Genomic DNA, 21,549 nt, shown 5'->3' on the forward strand with positions numbered 1-21,549 from the left:
ATTACAAAGACTCAGACACAACTAAAAATGACTGAACGACAAAAGTTCTACAGGGCTTCAACTAGTTTAAACTTTCTATAAAAAAACCTCAGTAATTTTCTTTGAAGCTGATTTATAACCACTACCATTGGGTTTCCGTAGGGCCAGTCAATACTAACCAAGCTGCTGCTTGCTGACCGAGGTGGTTCCTGTAGGATGATGCCCAAACGCCCCTTTTGAATTGTCACTGTATCCAAACAGGAGTTTTTAACCCGAAGAAAGTAGACTTACATTTTCCTTAGGCAGGTGTTTATGGGTCAGGGTAAGAATGTGTGGCAAAGATGTTTGGGTGGGGTCATAGATATCTCCTCTTGGGCCAAATTTTAGCCTCTTTTAGCTATAGGAGGAGTAGCCTCCACTTGTCTGGTGCATCCTAGATGTGCCATGGTATTTAATGCCTCTGATGTGTGTTTCTTTTACAGTCGAGAGAAGCAGCGGAGGTGACACTTTGGAATCTGCTAGATTCTTTTCAGATGAAGAAGTTTAAGTCTGTTCTATGGTATGAAGCCACTGACTTTCATAGAGATTATTCGAGATTATGATCCCATTTTATGAAGAGTCCTATTTTTCCCTCATTCCCAAGCACCATATTCAGGGTCCTCTTTAGGAAACCCTAACGCAGTACTGTGGTAATTATCAGAGTTGGCGTCTGCACATTTGCGTGAAGGAAAATTGAGGTCTAGGTTTCAAATCAGAGAGAGAAAGATTATAGCATGGAGGAGTTATTTGAGGAATATCAGGCACAGGTTTTTTGTTTTCCTAAATTGTGTTTAATGAACAAAAATGGGTTTAACAATGAAAAAGCAACAAGAATAGATATGTCAGCTTATCAGTAAGTTACTCTATAAGCCCTTCTGAGTTGTGTTTTTATGCAGACACATACTTTTAATTGTATATAGCTGTGGGCAGTCAAAATTCTCCTGGTTCTCCTCTTTTCACTTTATACAATTTCTTTCCATTCACAAGTTTCATGAATAGCATTTCATGTAGATAAGACAAACATCCTGAGAAAAGCTACTCATCCTCTGTGTGAGGGTGTGGAACGGTTGGCACTGTCTGCTTAGGAGAGGGTGGTGGCTTCTCAGTGAATACACCTACAAGCAGTGGGATTTTTTTGGAACAGTGGGTAAGAGTGCTTGACTTGACATCAGGAAAAATAAGTTGGAATCCTCTCTTAAACACTTAGTGGCTGTGTGACTATGGTCAAGTCACAACTTTTCAGAGCCTTGGTTTTTTTCATCTGTGAAATAGGAATAAAAATACATATACCATCTACCTCACAGGGTTGTGGTTTTAAAAAAAAGCACTTTGTAAATCTTAAAGGGTTTTAGAAATGCATCTTGTCATTTTAGTCCCATTTCTGGGAGGCAGGGCAGCCTGGGTCCAACATACACTCAGTTTGGGTGAATCCCCCTTCTGCCTCAGTTTCTACAAGGTCTGTGAACCATGACTTCCTGAATAGTGTTTCATTACACATTGGGAGCTCAAAACGCTAAATACAGTCTAAGTAAGATTGGCCAGAGACCCAATCCAGACTGAAAATAGCCAGAATGTCTCATGAATTCTTTTTTTCTGGATGAAAAAGAAGCAAATGACAAGTGAAGAAGTTAATATCAGGAAGCCATGTTTCTTTAAAAAAGCAAAAAAAAATCCAAGCCCTAGGCCATAGTCCTGAGAAGAGTCCACACTCTGGCCAGACTTCCAAGGCCTACTGAGTGATGCACCTAAAGTCTGGTGCCATGAGAATGGATGTGTAGAGTGCTCCCATGTCATCAAAGATTAAAATTTCACAACATACTCTCAAAGTATGAAAATAAACTTTTATACGTTAGAAGGGGTTTTTCCTTGTAAGCGTTGAGATCAAGAGGATTTGGGAGTTGATTCTGTTACCCAAAACATTCCATACCCTAGAGTGCTCTGTTCCCTGGCCTTACCATTTACTCAACAAAGCATGTTACCTTGTATTATGGAACATTTATGGTTATACACCTGTTCATCTTTAGCCTGTAAGTAAGAAAGGGATAAGAGGGCATGCAAAGAGAAGAGAAGAGTCGAAGGAGTGAGACATAGGAAGGGGAGGATCTTGGCTAGTTGACTTTGAAGGCCCGCCTGAACTCTACAATCCTAGAGTTATTGTAATCTTTTCTGTTCTCATTGTCAGACTGGAACCACTAGTGAGCACAGCCTGAAAAGTCCACTCTAGCAAATAGGGAATTCTGTGACAAGGAACTGTCCCATGAGATAGTGAGATCATTCACCTCCTGAGATCTGCCAATGACTGAGATACGATACTCTCCATTTTTGTCCTTCTGGCCCCTTGGTTGACCCCTGTCTACTATGGTGGCCTCTCAGGCTGTTGTCTCAGAATCATAGTCTGTATTGGAAGGGAGATGAAAGGCCACCTCCTCCCTCTATAGCATTCCTATGGCCAGCCAGGATGCTGGCAGCTTTTGTTTACCACCTCCTGAGGCATCTAGTTCTACTTTGGGTAGTTCTGCTTGATAGGAAGTTTGTCCTTGTATCAGGCCTAATTGTGCCTTAGTTCAGTTGAACAAATGGGCCTCCTATGTGCAAGCACTTTGCTAAGCACTGGGGATGCAAGAGTCAGAATGACTCCCAAAAGGAGTTTACACTCTACTGGGGCAGTAACCGTGTGCACAAGAAAGCACAATATAAAGACCACTCGTGGCCTTCATCTAAATAAGAAAAAGTAGGAAACTCATAGGCCTCTTGGTGGGCTCCCCATCATTGATGGCATCTGAACAAAAGCCAGCAGGGAATTTTTGGGAGATTCCGTAGAAGGGCATGGATTAGAGGAGAAAGCCTTTCCCTTCCACTTGAGACTAATTCTGTGTTTAGTGACTTCGTGAGTAAACAAGTTAGGGAACAGATGGTTGGACAACATTTCATCAGGATAGGATTGCTTTGGTCAGAGCTGGCTGAAAAGGAATCTTAGCCCATGACAGTCTGACTGTTCTGATCCTTTGACTTTTGTCCACAGCTACAAGGTGGCTTTTCGTATCCATGCTGTGAACAATCAGGGAAGGTGAGTATCTCTTTTTGCCTTGGGGAGGGAAAAAGAGAGAAGAAGCTACTTTAAAATAGAGGAAAATGTGGTCAACAGCTGGCCAGTCCTGGTCCGCAGCCTTTCCATAGCTGAAGAGCAGCTTTTTGAAGGGACTTGGTCTTGTGCATCTCTTTCCTCAGGAGTTGCCTCAGCTGGTGTTTGGTTTCAAAAAGGGCAATGTTTAATTAACATATCCTTTCTACTGAGGGTTTCTTTCCCTCTAAAATTGGAAAAATGTTAATTTTCTCTACATGGTCTAGATTAAAATTCTGCCTACTTGCTGCTAGTGGCCAAGTTATTTAAGAGACACCCTGGGAGAAATCATACTTCCATGCTGAAGTGGCTGATTTGAGAGACCAGTGAGTGTGTTTTGAATTTCAGCATAAAATTAACCACTTTTGTGTTTCTTTTTCTTTTTTCCCCTTCTCCAGAATTGTACCTCTGGACAATGAAGACAGCTTATACTCTGTTAAAACGGTAAGCAGCACTTATAAAGAGTGGCCACCCTAGAGGGGTCTCCAGGCAGGCATCTGTAATTTCTTAATGGGGTCCTAGGATTTATTGTAGAAAAAACCCCATGCCAGACAGTGGGGTCACATTCCATGGATTATAGGGTCTTTAGACTTTCAGGGGATGCAGAAAAGTGATTTTAAAAGAGGGAAGGTGCCTTAGTTGGCCCTAAATGCATGATGTGTTCGTTACTTTGTTCAGGCAGCTAGACTTGGAGGCTACTTAGAGATTTAGGGCTGAAAACCTTATGGTGATTTATATATCCAGGAATTTTAGTCTCAGGGTCTTCTTAGAAATGTGATCTCTTTGCTAGTTTTTCTTTTGTGAGAATTATGATGAATCATCAGTAGTGGGATGCTCAGACACATTAAGATGGTTGTGCGAGGTGAGGCAAATTCATGAAATAGGAAAAATTGAGGCAGGCTCTCCTCTCCTGGAAGAATCATTGAGATTAAGTCCCCCTTCCAGATAATCAATATTCAGGGTTTCTCCTTATGAGGTTTGGGAGCCTGTGGCATGTTCTTAAAACTATCATACCTATGGCTAGGGATGGTTAACTCAGTGTTTCAGAACATGGTGCTTACTGGGCCAAAGTAAAGGGTTTGTGGGCTAAGTTAAATCGACTGTTTCATGACCGAAGAATGAACTCTAACTGTAGTTGACTGTTGTCCGAATCTGTGCCCTTGTATACAAAGAGAAACAAGTGAGTAAGTATAGATGATTCAGTGCAAAGCCATCCCTACCAATGGAAAAAAACAAGTCAAAGCACTGCACAGAATCTGAGTAGGAAGGTGTCTTGGAGGTCATTTCATTCAGTCTAAGTAGGAATGACCTCCTATAACATGTGCCCATCTGGCCTCTGCTGAGAAGTGATGGGGAGCCCATTATGAACACAGCTCATTTCACTTTGGGACAACTATAATTATTAAGAAGAATTTTCTTAAGTTGAGCCAAAATCTTCCTTTCTGCAACTTCTTCCTATGCTTTCTAGTTCTGTCCTCAGAGACTGAGAAGAACAAGTCTAATCCTGGTTCTTTGGCTATCTGAAGAGAGCTAGCGTGCCCATCCAAACTTTGTCTTCTCTAGGCTGAATATCTGGTCCCTTCAGTGGATTGGCAGATGGCACATCTGTAGTGTGTGTGTGTGTGTTTTTTTAAAAGGCCACATGCTTATATAAGCTAAAGGGTCTAAGAAAGTGCAGCTAATGCTTACAGGTTTGATATCAGTAATATATCCTATATTGTTATTGAGTCCTATATTGTTGATGTTTTCTGGTCCTTTGAAACCACCTCAATCTTATTTTCTTTGTTCTCATAATTGAAAGACTGGGTCATCCTAGATTATGGCCTGCTCTCAGAGGTTTAAATAACCCAATCCCCAGACCCCTCAGTCAGTTTGCCTACTTAGTAGTAGCAAATAAAAAAAGAAGATGGAAAAAAGGGAGTGTTGTTCTGTTTGCCACCTTCCCTTTTTCTCATTTCAAGCCATGCTTTCTGGCCCAGCTCAAGGAATACCACCTCCTCCAGGAAGCCTTCCCTGACTACTTTAGCCCTCGCTGATCTCTTTTGATTGAGCTTCCTAGATAGCTTAATAAGAGTTCATCTGAAAAAGATGTGGGGATTATAGAGGACTACAAACTGAACAGAAACAATCAGTCTGACAAGCAATTAAGGAGGTGATAGTCACATTATCCCCTATCTTGTTCAGACCTCATCTAGAATATTGTGTTCAGTTCTGGTTGTCACAGTTTAGGGAAGACATTGGCAAGGAGAAGGACCAGGATAGTGAATGGCTCCAAGCTTATGGGACGTGAGTGTGTGGAGGGGAGGAAGTTGCAGAGAGACAGATTTATAACGAGACGTCAGGAAAGACTTCTTAACGGCCAGAGTTCTCCAAGGGGAATGGATTGCTTGGGGACGTTGTGGGTTCGCCCTCACCAGAGGTCTTGAAGATTGGATGATCACAGGTTAGGAATGTTGAAGAGAAAATTGATGGTCATGTGTGAGTTGGATTAGATAGCCTTTGCAGTCCCTTTGAACTCTGAGGTTCTGTGGGTTGGGCCTACTCATGTGGAATACAGGAGGGTGGCAGTTTTTATTGCTATCAACAGTATCCTTGTGGAACATACAACCCATTGGTTATGTGGGCTTTGTCAAATAACTTTCAGTTCTTTAAAACAAATTGCAGGGGGAAGCTCGGTGGCGCGATGAATAGAGCGCTAGCCCTGGAGTCAGGAGGACCTGAGTTCAAATATGGCCTCAGACACTTGACACTTACTAGCTGTGTGACCCTGGGCAAGTCACATAACCCCGTTGCTTAGCCAAAAAAACCCAAAAAAACAACAACTGAAGTGCAGATAAACCTCATCGCCTTGAAGCTTTCAGTCCTTAACCAAAGATTTAATCAGAATATATACATCTGCTTATCAAGCTGTTGTACATTGCAGTAAGAAGCTAAAGAAAGAATTGACCATTGTTTCTTGCTTTCAGCCAGTCTACACTCTGTTGAAGAAAAGCATAGCCTAAAAGAAATGAGTGGTTCCTTTGGCCATCACTCCCCTTCCTTCTTCAGACTGGAAGGCCCCTTGGAGGACAGTCAGGGATTTTACGATCCATACTTAACTGTAACCTCCATTAGCTTCATGACTAACCAGACTGGAAATTGCCATTCCTTGTGAGGTGTTTTGTTTTTGTTTTTTTTTGAAGCCCATTTCTGGGTTGGTTTTCTTTTGAGAGGAAGGGTGTGGTAGTTGAGGGAGAGGTACTGGCCAATTATGTCATTCCTCATTATCAGATTTCCATGTCCACACAGGGCTCAGTCACAAGTTATTTTGCCTTTCTTCTCCTGCCAGATTTCTCCACCACATTGTTCTATTCATCTCCTTTGGTTTTCAGCTAATAAATTAGCTCTTTCTTTCTAGACGTTGGGGAACTGATTGTCTCTGGGTTGCCCTGATTTTATTTTAAGCCTCCCAAGGCTTTCTAGCTTAACCTGAGCAAATATTTTCTGAGCATATTATGTGTCAAGCACTATTGCTGGATGAGAAGGGAGATGCAAAATCTGGGTAAACTGCTTACCGTTGTCTTTCTGTCACAGTCTAACCATAACACATATGCAAATTATTGTCTTACAAAACACCATACACTTATAGGCCATACACTTACATACATTCATATAGGCTGAGTTCTCTACCAAATTTGAGGAGGGCAGAGGGATCATTATTGCCCGAGAAGATCAGGGAAAAGATTTCATTGAGGTGACATGCAAACTAGGCTTTAAAGGATGGGTAGGATTCTTAAAAATGGAGATTAAAAAAAGAGGATTTCCCAGGTATAGGAGTCAGTATGAGCAGTTTGGCAGGAACATGGTACACATGAATGGGAGCTAAGACTGAAAAAGTTATGTGGCACCAAACTGTGAAGGTCTCTGAATGCCAGTTTGGTCTTTGTTTAGTTGTCACGGAGTCATTGAAGGGTCTTGAGCAGAATAGGGACATACCTGCCTGGATCTACATATGAAGAAGATAAATCCAGAAGCTCCATGAAGGGTGAATTACAGGTGACTAAGACTAGAAATATAGGCAGACCTGCTGGAAAGCTATTGCAGAAGTCCAGGTGTGTGGTAATGAATGTCTTGGCTAGGAGGGTTTAAAAAGAAAGGGAGCAGATGCAAAAGACATTGCAGAGGTGGAATTAATAGAATCTCATAGCTGATTTGATATGAGAAAGGAAGGAAAAGGATGAGTCAAAGACAACCCCAACATTGATATCATGGGACACTATGAGAGTGGTGGTGCCATAGACAGACATACTGAGATGAGGAGGGGGAGCAGGTTGGAGTGGGTGCAGGTTGGAGTGGGTAGGGATAATATAATGACCTGAGCGTTTGCCACACATTTGAAAATAAGATCTCTGAGGTTGGAGTGTATAGGCGAGCATAGGGATAGTATATGGATAGACAGTTGGGAAATTACCATATTAATTGCCATGTTAAAAAATGTTTATGAGATTTTTTTCTTTCCTACTTTTGATATTTATTTTCTTTTTTTTAATTTATTTTTAGTTTTCAACAATCACTTCCATAAGCTTTTAAAAATTTTCTATAAATGTCTTTTTTATATACTTTTAATTTTTAATTTTTTGTTTTTTTATTTTATCATTAATTTATTTTTAGTTTTCAACAATCACTTCCATAAGCTTTTGAGTTTTAATTTTTTTCTCCCCCTCCCTCCTCCCTTCCCTCTTCAAGATGGTGTGCAATCTGATACAGGCTCTACATACACATTCCTATTAAACCTATTTTCACATAAGTCATGTTGTAAAGTATAACTAGAGCCAATAGGAGGAACCAAAGAAAGAAGAAACAAAACAAAACAGAAGAAAAAGAAAAAGAGCAAATAGTATGCTTCCATCTGAATTCAAACTCCATAGCTCTTTCTCTGGATGTGGATAGCATCTTCCATCATGAGACTTTTGGAAATGTCTTAGATCCTTGCATTGCTGAGAATAGCTAAGTCTATCAAAGTTAGTCATCACGCAACCTGGCTGTTACTGTGTACAATGTCCTCCTGGTTCTGCTCACTTCACTCAGCATCTGTCCATACAAGTGTTTCCAGGTTTTTCTGAAGTCCGCCTGCTCATCATTTCTTATAGAACAGTAGTATTCCATTACATTCATATACCACAACTTGTTCAGCCATTCCCCAATTGATGGGCATCCCCTCAATTGATATTTATTTTCATTCAAATAAAGATTTGAAAAACACTGTTCTTAAAAGTCAAGAGGCCTGAATTTGAGTCCAGTTCTCCATAATTTTGTAACTGTGTGATCATAGGTAATTCACTTAACTAACCCCTCTGGCCTCAGTTTCCTTCTCTTTAAAATGGGGTTAATATTTGCACTACTTATCTCACAGGGTTAGTCTCTTCTTAAAGACTTTTGATTATTTCTTCAACAGTGTTGGATTTATCATTCATTGCAGGCCTCCATGAGTGTATATGACATTCCCGAGTTGACGGGAGGAAAAGAGTGCTTGGGGTCTATAGTCTTCTCAGAATCATTTTTGACATCTCAGATCCTTGTTAAAGAAAAGGGTAAGTGTTTCATAAAAGTCTGTTGAAAAGTATTGCTAGAACTGCAAGTACACAGTGTGAGGTAGACATTTCCAGACTTGTTTTATCTAACTTTACTCTGTAAGAAGGCTTGTTTTATCTAACTTTACTCTGTAATGAGGAAAGGGATGTTGATGGAACTTGACATCAATATTGGCAAAGGATTAATAAAATCTTCTTTGAAAAAGAAGGACTAACTCCCAGTCTTGTTCATTAATCCATTTGCTTCCTTTTGTGGTAAAAAAAAAAACAAAAAACCAGTCTGATCACATGGCAGGAAACCCCCCAGATTGGAGGAACTTTATTTTTGAAGGACACCAAAGTCCATGTGCTCCTGAGAATGAGGAGGAGGAATGAGGTGATCTTTGTGATGTTGGGTAGCCCAGGGAGGATGGGGTAGGAGGTGAGGCTGGGGTATGTAGTATTGAGTGACTTGGATTTCTTTGGTCTCCCCACAGATGGCAGTGTTACCGAAGAAACCAGCTACATGATTCTGACTGCCCCCATCAGAAGATTTTGCTCTTGGCTGGTCAGTATTACTTAAATTAAGAATTATATAAATTGGAAATATGGTTTATGCTATATAGAGCATCAGAGGGACACCTCCTCTTTTTGGCAAGTGACAGATTGTCAAGTCCTCATTAGTTACTCTAGTGGTCATACTTTAGGAAACCACCTTCTTGGTGAATCGTTAAACTTGGTCATGCATTTTCTCAGTAGAGATTTTGTGGAAACTGATAGACTTATCCCTTCAATGGGAGGAGACTAGTAAAGTGTTTATTGCCTGTTTTCCCCCAAGCTAGGCTTATCAGAATATTTGTGGTGCATCTAAATGTTTAGTGAAAGCTAGAAGCAACTCAGTGAGCAGCAGCATCTGGTGGCTTGGCCTACTTGGGACCCTCCCAGTTGCTGTTTTACAACCTGCTCTAGAGTCATCTGCTGTGGGGTCCTTGGGATCACTGAGTCCTCATAGCTCATCTAGTACAATCTCTTTGTTTGACCTGTGAGTAAAGAATGGCTTGCCCACAGTTACACAGCTTGTAACTAAGTGTCTGAGGCAGGATTTGAACTCGGATCTTTGTGACTTTGTGTCTGGCACTCCAGCTGTGGTGCCATGTAGCATCTGCTGACAGAGGACAACAAAAGAAAGATATAGTCAAGGAGGGAAGCTCTCCTGGCTTGCTGAGTGTTCTAAACTAATGCCTAGAAGGCCTATTTATTTATATGAATTTACTGCAGCATTTCTTAGAGCTTCACACCTTCTCCAGACTCAGTAGCTGTGGTATGATAACAAGAACCTAGAATTTGAAGTCAGATGACCTTCTGCCTCTTGTGGATGGGACCTTCAGTCCATCCCTTACTTCTCACAGCCTTAGTTTCCTCAAGTGAGAGAGTTAGACTAAGTGATTCCCAAAGCCCCTCCTAGCTCGAGATGCTGGTATTTTATTTGAAAGTGTGATTTTTAAGAATGATATGTGTTTTTGAAATTGATTCAAGCATGGTGCCACACTTAAATCCTGTGTTTTGTGTTATTGTACAGGGCAGCTCAAAAATCTTAGTGAAGTTTTAAGTGATTAGAACTTAACATACCCTGTATCACCACTATTCAGGCCCTTATAATCTGAATTCCTAAATCTGATCTTATTCTTGTAATGAAAGAACTCTTATAGTGAATATATTCATATTTTATTATTTCTAATAAGGAAAAGAATTATAGAGGTTTTCAAAGTAATGAGGATCTTGAGAAGTCATTCTCTTGTCTTCAGGCAGTGTTCAGCCTCCAACCACATGCATGGTCCCTTTAAAGATCTTCAAGGAGAGTTCCTAATGTCCTGCAGAGCTCAGTTGCTAAATTGAACAACCTGTCTATCGAGATCACTAGTTCTGCTGGACGGGAGAGAGGTCAGGGTGGGAGCAGCTCAGCTTCTCCAAAGAATCCACTCCTGCAGACATCCACACTTTCCCATTTCTGTACATATGACCTCTACCATGCCTTTTTACCTCCCACCCCAACATAGAAAACATCTGCACAAAGTTCCCACAAGCCATATTTTCTACCCTTCTCTGTCTCTTTATCTCTCCATCTCCCTCTTCTCTGTCACTCCTTTTTCTCCAGGGATATGTTTACTATGTTGACATAGAAACACATGGGGCAGGGAGTAGGAGATTTTAGTGGCTTCAGGATTTCACAATTTTGTCTCCTTGTTTCATCCTGTGATTTTAGCCAAGACTGTAGGGATAGGATTTAGTGGGGAGGGGGGGTCCATCCCAGAACCAGTCCCAGATGTGTAAAATTGTAGGGTAAATGTCTATTGTTGGGTTCCCCCTTTGATATAAGTTCCCCTCTGTCTGATTGCAAATGCTGCACCGGCTATGAACAGGGCAGACTTCCCTGACCATGACAGATTCATGGCCTGACTCCCTTGGTGGGTGCACATGCAGATGGTGACAGACATGCATCATTTAGCTCATGACTAGAAGGCACTTGATGAGTTCTGCTTGACTTCCGATTTTTACTTCTCCCCAGCTTCTGGAATCAGGAGTGAATTTAGAATCTGAGAGCCATTCTGTGGCTACCTAACCTACCCTTCCCCCCTTTCAAACCATGGACACAAAGTTCTGACAACGCATGTTTGTGTGATGAAACAGAGTGGCTGCTCTGAAATGTCGGAGTAGGGAATCCTCTGTCTGGCTCTGACGAATGCGCAAATAGATGTCTCTCTGGGAAGAAGATTGCTTCCTGGGGCTTTTGATACACTGCTGATCCAAAGCCCCAGAGTTACATAAGGTCTAATGACAAGAAAGGCTCATGGCAAGTGAAGGAAGTATGAAGCCAGAAACAGAACATGGGGCTTAGATCAGGAGACAACTTGGTTTGAGCCTAGGCTGGAATGCTTCATTTTGCGGGGACCTTAGGCAAATCCCTTCCCCTCTCCAGCCCTGCATGAACAATCCAAGGCACTTCCCAAAGATCCAAGGGCTGCAGACTTTAAAAGGGCGAGGCATCGAGGGACAGTTAGAGATCAATAGGGGCAATGAGGGAGGGGTAGAGGGGCAAGTAAGGGGGAATCAAGGAGCAGGGAGTCGTTCTAGCTCTGACCGTGGTGGAGATGCTTCACCTCTGTGGTCCTAGGGTTGAAATTAGGAGTTCCATTTGATTACTAAGGTCCCAGAGAGCTCTAAATCCTTGATCCTTTGACCTCACTCATTTGAACCAGATGGAGGAAGATTTGGGCTGAAATTTAAAGAAAGCTTGAACTAGATGATATTTTTCAAGAAATACAGTTTTATTGATTATCAGCATAGCAGAGTTTGAATTTAAACCTTAAAATTAAATAAATCCCTTTCTCAGTTTTGGCCTCCTCTTCCTCTCCTTGGTGCTAACTAATTGCAATTTTTTTATGTTTTCTCCATGGCCCTAGTTTCTTGTGCTTACCTAAATGTTTTCTTCTTGAACCCCTCCGTGTTCTCCAGGTCCCTTTTAACTTGAGGGTACTAGAACTGTATTCTGCACTCATTTGAATTGTTTGTGTGTCCTTAAAGTCTGGAGATTTTTACCCTGGGAAATGTGAACTTGTTTTTTAAAAATATTTTTATAACTGTATTTCAGTAGAATTGGTTTCCTTTGTAATCTTATGTATTTTATTTTAGTCATTTAAGAACATTTTCTGACAAGGGGTCCTTAGTTTTCACCAGATTTGACAAAGAAAACCATGACACAAAAAGGTTAAGAGCCCTTGTCTTAGACTAAGATCACTAATTTATTGATTCTAAGGCCCAAAGTGAATTTATTTGCAGTCTGTCATGTTTCTGCAAAGATACACATTAAGAAAATTCTTCATGTGAGATCTGTTCCCGTGGGAGTTGGGCCAAAATTCTGGTGCCTTAGGTTCATGAAAATGTGGCTGCCCTGACCCTCAGGCAGTCAAACAGGTCATTCCAGAGTAATTTCTTTATCTAGTGTCATGGTCCCAACCTGGTAGGACCAACAAGTAGTACTATTCACAACAATTAGCATGTTTAAAGAATTATAGGTTTGAATGAGAAGAAGAAACTCTGAAATATATGTGTAAGGGTCTCCTTGACCCTCAAAAGATGTTTTGATTTTTTTAAGTGCTTCTCTTCTTGTTAAGACTACACATCCTCTTATAAAATTTCCCTTTTGAGCACCTCATTTGATTTAAAAGTTATAGTTTGAAGAACTGTTACCCCAGATTTCCAATTGTGGGTTCCAGGGAGCCCAGTGGAAGAGCTTTAGAATGTTCCAGGAAACACTGTTCTGATGCAGGGGCTCTTTGGATTCTTTTTTTCATGTCATAGCCCCTTTGGGAAGTCTGGGGAAAACTACAGACCCTTTCTCAGAAAATATTCTTAAATGCATAAAATAAAGTACATAGGATTGCAGAGGAAACTGGTTATACTGGCGGACAACTATCAAAATATTTGTAAACCAAGTTCTTGAAAGTCAGGTTAAGAAACTCTGTTCTCAAGGCAGGTGAACATCCTCACAGTTTTAGTTGTGAAATACTAAATATCAAAGTTGGCATTATTTTGGATACAGGTGGAAGATAATGAAGTGAAATTGTCTGAGAAAGCCCAGCTCACAGTAAAGGTAAGTAATGTTTATATTCTAAATAGTAATGCACTTAGGGCTCCAAGTGAGCTCTAGTCAAAGGAAAATTCCCATAATCAGTCCAAATGTATAAATGATTAAATCTGCAAGATTTCTAAATTATTCCCTTATGCAGCCAGAATGAGAGCTACTGGGAAGTGATTGCTTGTCTTCAGTTGCTGCTCAGATGCCCTTTTCCCCTTCCAGGGAGGTCCAGAAATAATCGTTAATGGTGGGAAAACAATGGAAATCCTTTCTGCTTTTTAAATTTTTGTTCTCACAGGGCACAGTGAAAACTGACCCAGGCAAGCAGTTAATGGGTCTGGGAGCTAAGCAGCGTCAGGGTTCTACAAGTCAACAAAAAACACATGGTTTTTACAACTAGGAAACCCTGCTGCCTTCTCCCTTCCTTTTTCATATATAAAAGGAGAAAAGGGAATACATTCATCTCCAGGCTTTTGGGTCTGGGGTGAGAGTATATTCATTATTTGGTATAAATTGCGTTTGATACCCTTTAGTAATGACATGTATTATCCTTTCAATATCAATCAGCCACTATGGGCAGTCTGACCTTATTTGAAGCTCAGGGCCCTGGCACCAAGTGCATTTGATGCTGAGTGTGCTGAGTGGGTGACCCCTGGAATCATTTTCTGTCTTGGCAGGAGTTGGAAACAGGCTTTGGGGGCTTGGGGGATTTGATTTCCTTTTCTTTTAATCCTCTGTCCCTTGCCCTAGTGTATGGAATGAATATTTTGCAGGGTTCATATTTTTCATTCAAAGCTCCAGAGCACCTCCTGCTCCCATCTAAATAATGCTTCTTTGCTCTATTACTTGGGCATATTTTAGTAGCTATTCCATTGGGAAATTTAGAGCCATTCAAGTCAGGTCCTCTAAGGACATCCCTGCTGGATGGCTGCCACATGCCCTCCCCATCCCTACCTTCTGTCTTTCTACCCTTGTCAGTTATGGCCTGCCCCCCCTCCTGATCTTCCCAGTTCTGTTCCTAAGGCCCTCAAAGACCATACTACACAGTTCCTCATGCTAAAGTGTAGCTTAGTACGTTGGCAGAATATTGGGGCCCCCCCAGCTTCCTTCCAAGCAAAGGATCTCTCTCCAGGTGTCCTTGAGCAAAATGCTAATTGACAGTTGGTAGTTCCTACAGGGATAAGCCTTCCTAGAAGATGGTGGCTCTTTAGTTAGAGCAGGCCTGCTTTGCTCTATCCTTCCACCCTGTAGTATCCTAGGTGGCTTCTGAGTACAAGTAAGGGTAGCATTGGGATGTTGTGCTGCTTGGCCCAGGAATGGAGGAAAGGTGACCTTGAGGCCACTTTACAACCTGCCAGAGGTGGGAGTCATCTGGGGAAATGTGAATTAGTGGAATTTTCAGCTGTAATTCTCCTGAGTGGTATTTCTTTTCTTTTTTAATTTTAGGAGGATGAGTCTTTCTTGGGTACTCTCCTGACAGGAGGAGATAAAGCATATATTTATTCCAGCAATGCACAGGCCTGGCCAGAGGAAGGTAAGCAGTGACTCTTCTAGTGGAGGAGCTTCTTTGATTGACTCTTGGAGCTCCGTTTCTTGCAGATGATATTTGCAGGTATGATGAAAACGATGACTAGTAACTTACCAATAGGTAGGGTTTTATCATTCCAAAAGCATTTTCAGAGACATTATAGGATTTGATTGTGTCAGCAACTCTCTGAGGCAGGCAGGGCTTATCAATCCCTCTTGTGTAAACAAGGAAGCTGTAGCTTTCAAAAGTAAGTGACTTTTCTAGGTTCAAACTGTAATAAATGATAGATCTGGATAGAACCAATGCCTTCTGTGGCTAGGGCCTGTCATCAGAAAGCTCTCTGTCAAAGTAGACGAAGTAGGGGAAAGAAGTTCTCTCACTTTAGTGGACTCTGCTTAGAGACCAACGCTGACCTCCTCTTCAGAATGTGAGCCCTACCGTGATCCAGTGACCTTTTCAACATTACTTTTTAATTCTATGTAAATTGCCCTTTCTTTCAAGGCCCAAAATGAGATGGCCTCCCTTGGAGAAAATCTAGTCTCTTCACCAAATCTCTCAGTTTTTCCTAAAAAAGTGGGGCCATTCTGGGCAGTTTCAGCAATTTCTTTTCTTCCTTTTGAAAGTATTCTGTCTGGCAACAAATGTCCTCCATTAAAGCTTTTTGACCTCTCTTAGCTGACCTGGTTCATCTTTTCTCTTCCCTGTAAAAGGAAAGTCAGAAAAGAGCTGCTCATTAAAGATGCCTGTTAAAAGTCTGACAATAATGGAGTTTGCTACCTTGTCTGTGAAAGAACTTGCTACCTTTTGGTCCTAGCATGGAGTTTATCCTACCTTAGAAGGCAGGATCCAAGCCAGGCTCCTGGGGTTTACCCAGGATACAGCCTTCGAATGTAATGACAGTTTATAAATAGTAGGTAATAGGCATAACACAGATGCTGTTGTGCAATTGCATGGCAGAGCCAATTATAATATTTAGGAAGGAGGTTTGCCAAGGGAAAGTGTGCGCCTCGTTAGCAAAGAGCCATGTTAGAAAAATAGCTGCTCCTGTGTCATTTTACATTCTCCAACAAGATTTGGTCCATTCTGCAGTCCCTGTGCAGGCCTGAGGGTAGATGACCAGGGCCGTCCAGGACCTTCTATTTTACATTTCTAAGAAGTTGGTTTTCTGTCTTGTTCAGATTTCCCAGGCCTCCCTGGTTCCCCATGTGTGGGTTGGGGCCACTGGCCATCTCAGGGAAGATTTGGAGGCCACCAGCCTCAGCACAGAGGGCAGCCAGAGCTCTGAGACAGATCAGTGTGCCATGAACATATTGTCATAGTACTAACTAGCCCTCCCTGAGGTACTGCCCTCATCACACGAGACAAGTGGATGCCCTAGTTGAGAAGAGAGGACCTCAACCGAAGCTTCCTCCACACTGCATAAGGGTTGTGGTGGGAGGCAAGCCTGCTGCCATCAGAGAAGAACACTCCCTCCCTGCCAGCAGATAGCTGAGCTTTAGAGGGTCAGGGGGGCCTGACCGTTAATGTCTCCTCACCATGTTGGGCTCCCCACCTGAGACAGACTGCTCCCCCTGCCCCCAAACCCCCAGGCCCTGCTTGTGCCCATGAGACATCAGAAGATGCCAAGCACCACAGTTCCCCATCACAGTCTGGTGGTGATTTACTTCTCTTGCCCTCTCACCTCACACCCATGAACTTTATATACTTCAATCATACTGAATTGTTCTTCAAACACATTGGGGTTGCAATGGATGGAGCACGGGCCTGGAGACAGGAGGACCCCACTTCCACTGTAGCCTTAAACACTTCCTAGCTGGGTGACCACTGAACCTCTGTCTGCCTCAGTTTCCTCATCTGTAGAATGAGGATAATAATAGAACCACCTTTCCAGGATTGTTGTGAGAATCGAACCAGATAACAATTGTAAAGCACTTAGCACAGTGCTCAGCACGTAGTAGGGGCTATGTAAATGTTAGTTGTTTTTACCATTACCCCTATGCATTTGCTCACGCTTTTCCTTATCTCTATCTTTTGAAATCTCTCCAACTCTCAAGGCTCAGCTTAAATGTCACCTCTTCTATGAAACTTTCCTTTATGGCTCCCAGCCAGCAGCGATCTTATTGTTCCTCTGAATTCTCAAAGCACTTAGTTTGTACCTCTCTAATTTATTATGTGATATTTAGTATTTTATTAATTTATGTACATATCATCTCCTCTACTAGGTTCTAAGCACCTTAGGGAAGGCACTGTGCAACTGTTTGATTTGATTGATTTTTTTATTAATGTTTTCTTGATGCCTTTTCTTTTTACCTCATAGTCATTTCTGAATAAATCCCTATCCCTAACCCAACCGAGAAACCTCAAGGAAAACAGCTCATTAAAACCAAATGCGTGTTTGTCTCTGTATTCTCATATCACCTTGCATGTAATAGGTGCTCAGTAAATTATTATTGAATTGAATTGAAATACTATACAGATTATGTTATGGATTTTAATGGAGCTGATAGTCTGTTCATTACTACATACAGCTTGAAAAGATGGTATGAATGATTTGGATAAGTCATTTAATCTCTCTGAGTATCAACTTCCTCATCTGTAAAATCAGACTAATGATATAGTTAATATATAGCATTTCTATATTGCTTTAAAGTTAGTAAAGCACTTTATTTGTTTAAAAAAAACAATGCAGCAACTATAGCTAGTGATATATGCAATATATTGTACCCATTGGGGACTGTCTTTTGTAGACCTCTCTCTTGCTGCACCTGACGTAGGTCCTTCTGCAGAGGTACTCAGGAAACAAGTTTGCTCTCATCTTTTGGCAGAGGGGGTATAACTCTGACCCTAATCAACAGGAAAATCCACTGTTTTGGCTAATTTGAGTCATTGGGAATTCAGCATTTCCACTCTACTCCTCTCTTTTTATAGCTGGAGAAACTGAGGCACATGGTGATGGAGTGACTTGCCAGGTGATAAGTCGCAGAAGGGGGATCTTGTCAGTATGGCGGCCTTGGTTACTCTGGGGAGCCTGTTTGCCCCCTCCCTCTTTCAGTCCTCCACTTTCATGCACTGATTCTTTTAGGCACAAGGGGAGAAAAGGGGACTTCCCTATGGAGGCAGAACATAGGCTGTGCTCATCAGCTCTCTGTACCCATATGTAATGCTCTAGCAGGAAGGTGACTAAGAAACTTTGAGAGGAACTTCTCCAGCTACACCATTACCCAGATTTCCCAAATGTTCTATTCCTTGTAGTGTAAGCTCCCTTGGGTGCACAGCACACTTTCCTATGGCCTCTTCCCATAAGTTGCGCTGATGAAGGCTCTCTATTAAATGAGGTTGTGTCGATAAAGCACTTTGTAAACCTAAAGCTCTATACAAATAGCATCTGTTGTTATCATTTGCATCTACTGAGTAATTGTAAGAGGGAGGAAAAACCAGCTTCTTTGTTGGCTCTTGGAGCCACACTGTTCTGGCAGTTCCTCTCCCTCCCTTCCATTGGTCTCCTACCAGGAAGCTAGTAGGAGAGAGAGGCCAGCTCCTTCCCCCTTTGACCCCTGGGTGTCCAACAGTAAGGAAAGGATCTTCCTTCCCAGTTCAGTTCAACAGGCGTTTATTTCTTATATGCCTACTATGAGCATAGGAGTGAGTATAAAAACAAAAATAAATGCCCTCAGTGAACAATGTTCTACTGAGGGACAGTACACATAGAAACATAATTCAGGGTAAATTGAGGAGGGAGACAGTCCTAAGAACTGGTAGAGAAGGAGTTAAGGAAGGCTTCAGTCTTTACCTAGAAGGAAGACAAGGATTGTGAAGGGCAAGATTGGAGATTCTCAGGACCAGGAATGACAGAAGAGCTCTGGACAAGCTCTACCCAAAAACAGGATTATTCCCTGACCCTGAGTCAGCAGCCTGGCTCTGGAAATGAGTTACCAAGCAGTCCCTGACCAAGAGTCCTGTGCAGGCTCTGCTTTGAGGAAATCACTGGTCTTGGCTATCTGGCTTACTGGTTCTTAGATGTGTGCTCATACATGTAGATTCTCAGATGTCCATCTGCCTCAGTCTCTGTTTATCTCCTGTTCAATTCTTACCTTGTAAGACGTGTGGGCTGTTCCTGGATATCTCATCATTTCTCATCCCAACTAGGTCATTAGGAAATATTTGTGCTGGATGCAGTATAGTGAGAGCCACATGGCCCTGGGCCCTGCTCTTGGGGAGCCTACAGACACTCACTAGAGTCTGCAAAAAGGAAATACTGACCGTGTAAGGGTTCATGTTTTCATTAAGCATGCACAAGGTCAGTGAGTCAGATATGGGGCTGAGATCCCATGTCCTGTCCTTAAAGCTTCAAGTCCTCTTACTCATCAATCCATTCCTGTGAATTTGAGTGCTGTAGAGCATGTACCCATCATTTGGGATTCCCCTTGTATTAAATGTACTTATCTACTTTTGTGTGCTTGGAATCACTTTTGCTGTGACAGAACCATGATCACCAAAAAGCCCCGCAGGTGTGCATTGAATGAAAGCATAGGTGTCATGCTTATCAAATTGTAGATGAGACAAAGACATGGGGGAGAGAGATGATAAGTCGAATGACCAAACTGGAATCCAAAAAGATATTCAATCTTGCTATTGTGGCCAAATCTAAATAGTTAGATGGTGGTTAGTAGGAATGGATTGTAAAAATGTGGAGTCCAACAATTAGATTCAAAAATTTACCCAGGTGTGGATGGGGGAAATGTGGCTACACAACAATTTATATAGGAGAAAAAAGACTGGGGATTTTGTTTGACTTCAAGCTCAAATATGTGTTAATTGGCATATTCTACTTCATATACATTATTTCATTTTGGATCATAGATTTTGAGCTAAAGGGGGTTTTAGAGATCATTTGATCCTCATCACAGACCCGTGAGTGATTTAGGTGTATGGATAGCGCCAGGTCTGTAGTGAGGAAGACTCAAATTCCTGAGTTCAAATCTGGCCTTAGACGCTAACTGGGTGACCCTGGGCAAGTCACTTAACTCTGCCTCCATTTCCTTATCTCTAAAATGATCTGGAGAAGGAAATGGCAAACCATTCCAACCTCTTTAGCAAGAAAACCCCAAATGGGGTCATTAAGAGTAGGACATAACTGAAATAATTGAACAACAATAACAACAAATCATGGGTCTCACTTTACAGATTGGGAAACTGATACTCAGAGAGGTTATATGACTTCTCTAAGATCACTAAGCTATTAGGAGGAAGGCAAGGGTTTGAACTCAGGTCTTGTGATTTAAAGAGAATGGTGTTTTCTACACTCCCCTGCAGCAGCCGCATTGTGATAGAAGGATAGTCCCTAGGATGAGGAAGGTACAAGTTAAGTTGTTTCTGCCTTGTCAGAGCACATTGAAAGAGTTGGATTCAGGTCTAAGTGCCACATTTTAGGAAACTGTTGACAAGCTGGAGCACCCTTGGAGGAAGGCAGCTGCCATGATGGGGAGGCTTGAAACCAACCAGGCCATGCAGAGATGAGTAGAAGGAACTTGGGATGTTTATCCTGGAGAAGCCAAAGCTTAAAGGGTACATATGTAATAAGAGTTTGTCGTATAAATGAAGATAACTGTTTTCTCATAGCTGAAAGATTGTCATGGAGAAGGAGAACTAGATTTGTAGTGATGGGGCCCAAAAGGCAGATTCAGGACCCCTGCACACAAAAGATGGGGAGAGAGATAATTTCACTCTGATATGTCAGTAGGTCAAGGAACTACAGTTTGTCTGTGAAAACTCCCTCCATCGACACAGATTACATTAAATTCTTAGAGAATTGCCTGACATACAGAGAGAGGTCAAGCAGTTTACTTTGTCCACGGTCGCACAGCTACTAAGGGTTAGAAGCAAAAGTTAAACTCTGGTCTTTGTGACTCTCTTTTCTTGACCACACTGTCTCTGACATTAAGTTCCAAGTGAGGGAGGATCCATTAATCACAGCAGTCCAAAAATAGACTACTTTAATTGGTAGGTAGTTCCCCATTTCTAAAGGTCATTTTGTCAGAATTTTGTAGAGGAGATGTCTGCTTCAGGTCTAGGTTGACCTCTTCCAGTCTGTCTTTTTGAACTCTGATACAAACGATTCCTCTTCAGACTACAATCTGAAGATCATAACAGCTAACATTTATATAGCACTTACTATGTTCCCTCATTTAATCCTCACAACAACTCCTGGGAGGTCGATGCTATTATTATCCCCCTTTTACAGTTGAGGAAACTGAGGCAGACAGCGGTTAAGTGACTTGGCTAGGGTCACATAGCTAGTAAGTATCTGAGACTGAATTTGAATTGAGGTCTTCCTGATTCCAGGCCCAGTGCTCTATACACTGTGGCACCTTGCTGCCTCATGTATCTAGCAAAACAACAAGGATCAAAATGTCTATTGCTTCTAGTAGATTTAGATGTCAGGGAGACTGGTTGTTCTCATTGATAAACTGAGTCTTCTTAGTAAGCATTCCACTTGTACAATAAAGATAATGGTATTTGCCACCAGAGCCTGGCTGAGGTTATTGCTCTTTCTTTGAGCTCAGTCCTGTGTGAAGGGTTCTCTTTGCCTTGGTCTCCCCTGGTTCTGTGATTAAAACAAAAGTATGGGGCTAAATTTGCCATTAGAGTCGAAACTCCTCCCTCTGAACTGTTGTGACTTCTGAGGAGATGCTGAAGG

At 41.8% G+C, this 21,549-nt stretch overlaps 1 protein-coding gene across 3 annotated transcripts in view; it reads left to right on the forward strand.

Annotated features, from left to right (window-relative positions):
- Positions 1 to 21,549, forward strand: part of CUNH20orf194 (chromosome unknown C20orf194 homolog) — a 170,525-nt gene that overhangs the window by 81,196 nt on the left and 67,780 nt on the right. For all 3 annotated transcript variants that reach the window (XM_027836287.1, XM_027836288.1, XM_027836289.1), the window contains 7 exons: positions 462 to 538; positions 3,041 to 3,085; positions 3,538 to 3,583; positions 8,598 to 8,709; positions 9,186 to 9,256; positions 13,289 to 13,339; positions 14,771 to 14,858. In XM_027836287.1, coding sequence (XP_027692088.1) covers positions 462 to 538; positions 3,041 to 3,085; positions 3,538 to 3,583; positions 8,598 to 8,709; positions 9,186 to 9,256; positions 13,289 to 13,339; positions 14,771 to 14,858 — 490 coding nt within the window. The remainder of the gene's footprint in view (positions 1 to 461; positions 539 to 3,040; positions 3,086 to 3,537; positions 3,584 to 8,597; positions 8,710 to 9,185; positions 9,257 to 13,288; positions 13,340 to 14,770; positions 14,859 to 21,549) is intronic.

This window comes from Vombatus ursinus, unplaced genomic scaffold (genome assembly GCF_900497805.2).
Source record: "Vombatus ursinus unplaced genomic scaffold, bare-nosed wombat genome assembly UNPS02014818.1, whole genome shotgun sequence".
Classification (NCBI taxonomy): domain Eukaryota; kingdom Metazoa; phylum Chordata; class Mammalia; order Diprotodontia; family Vombatidae; genus Vombatus; species Vombatus ursinus.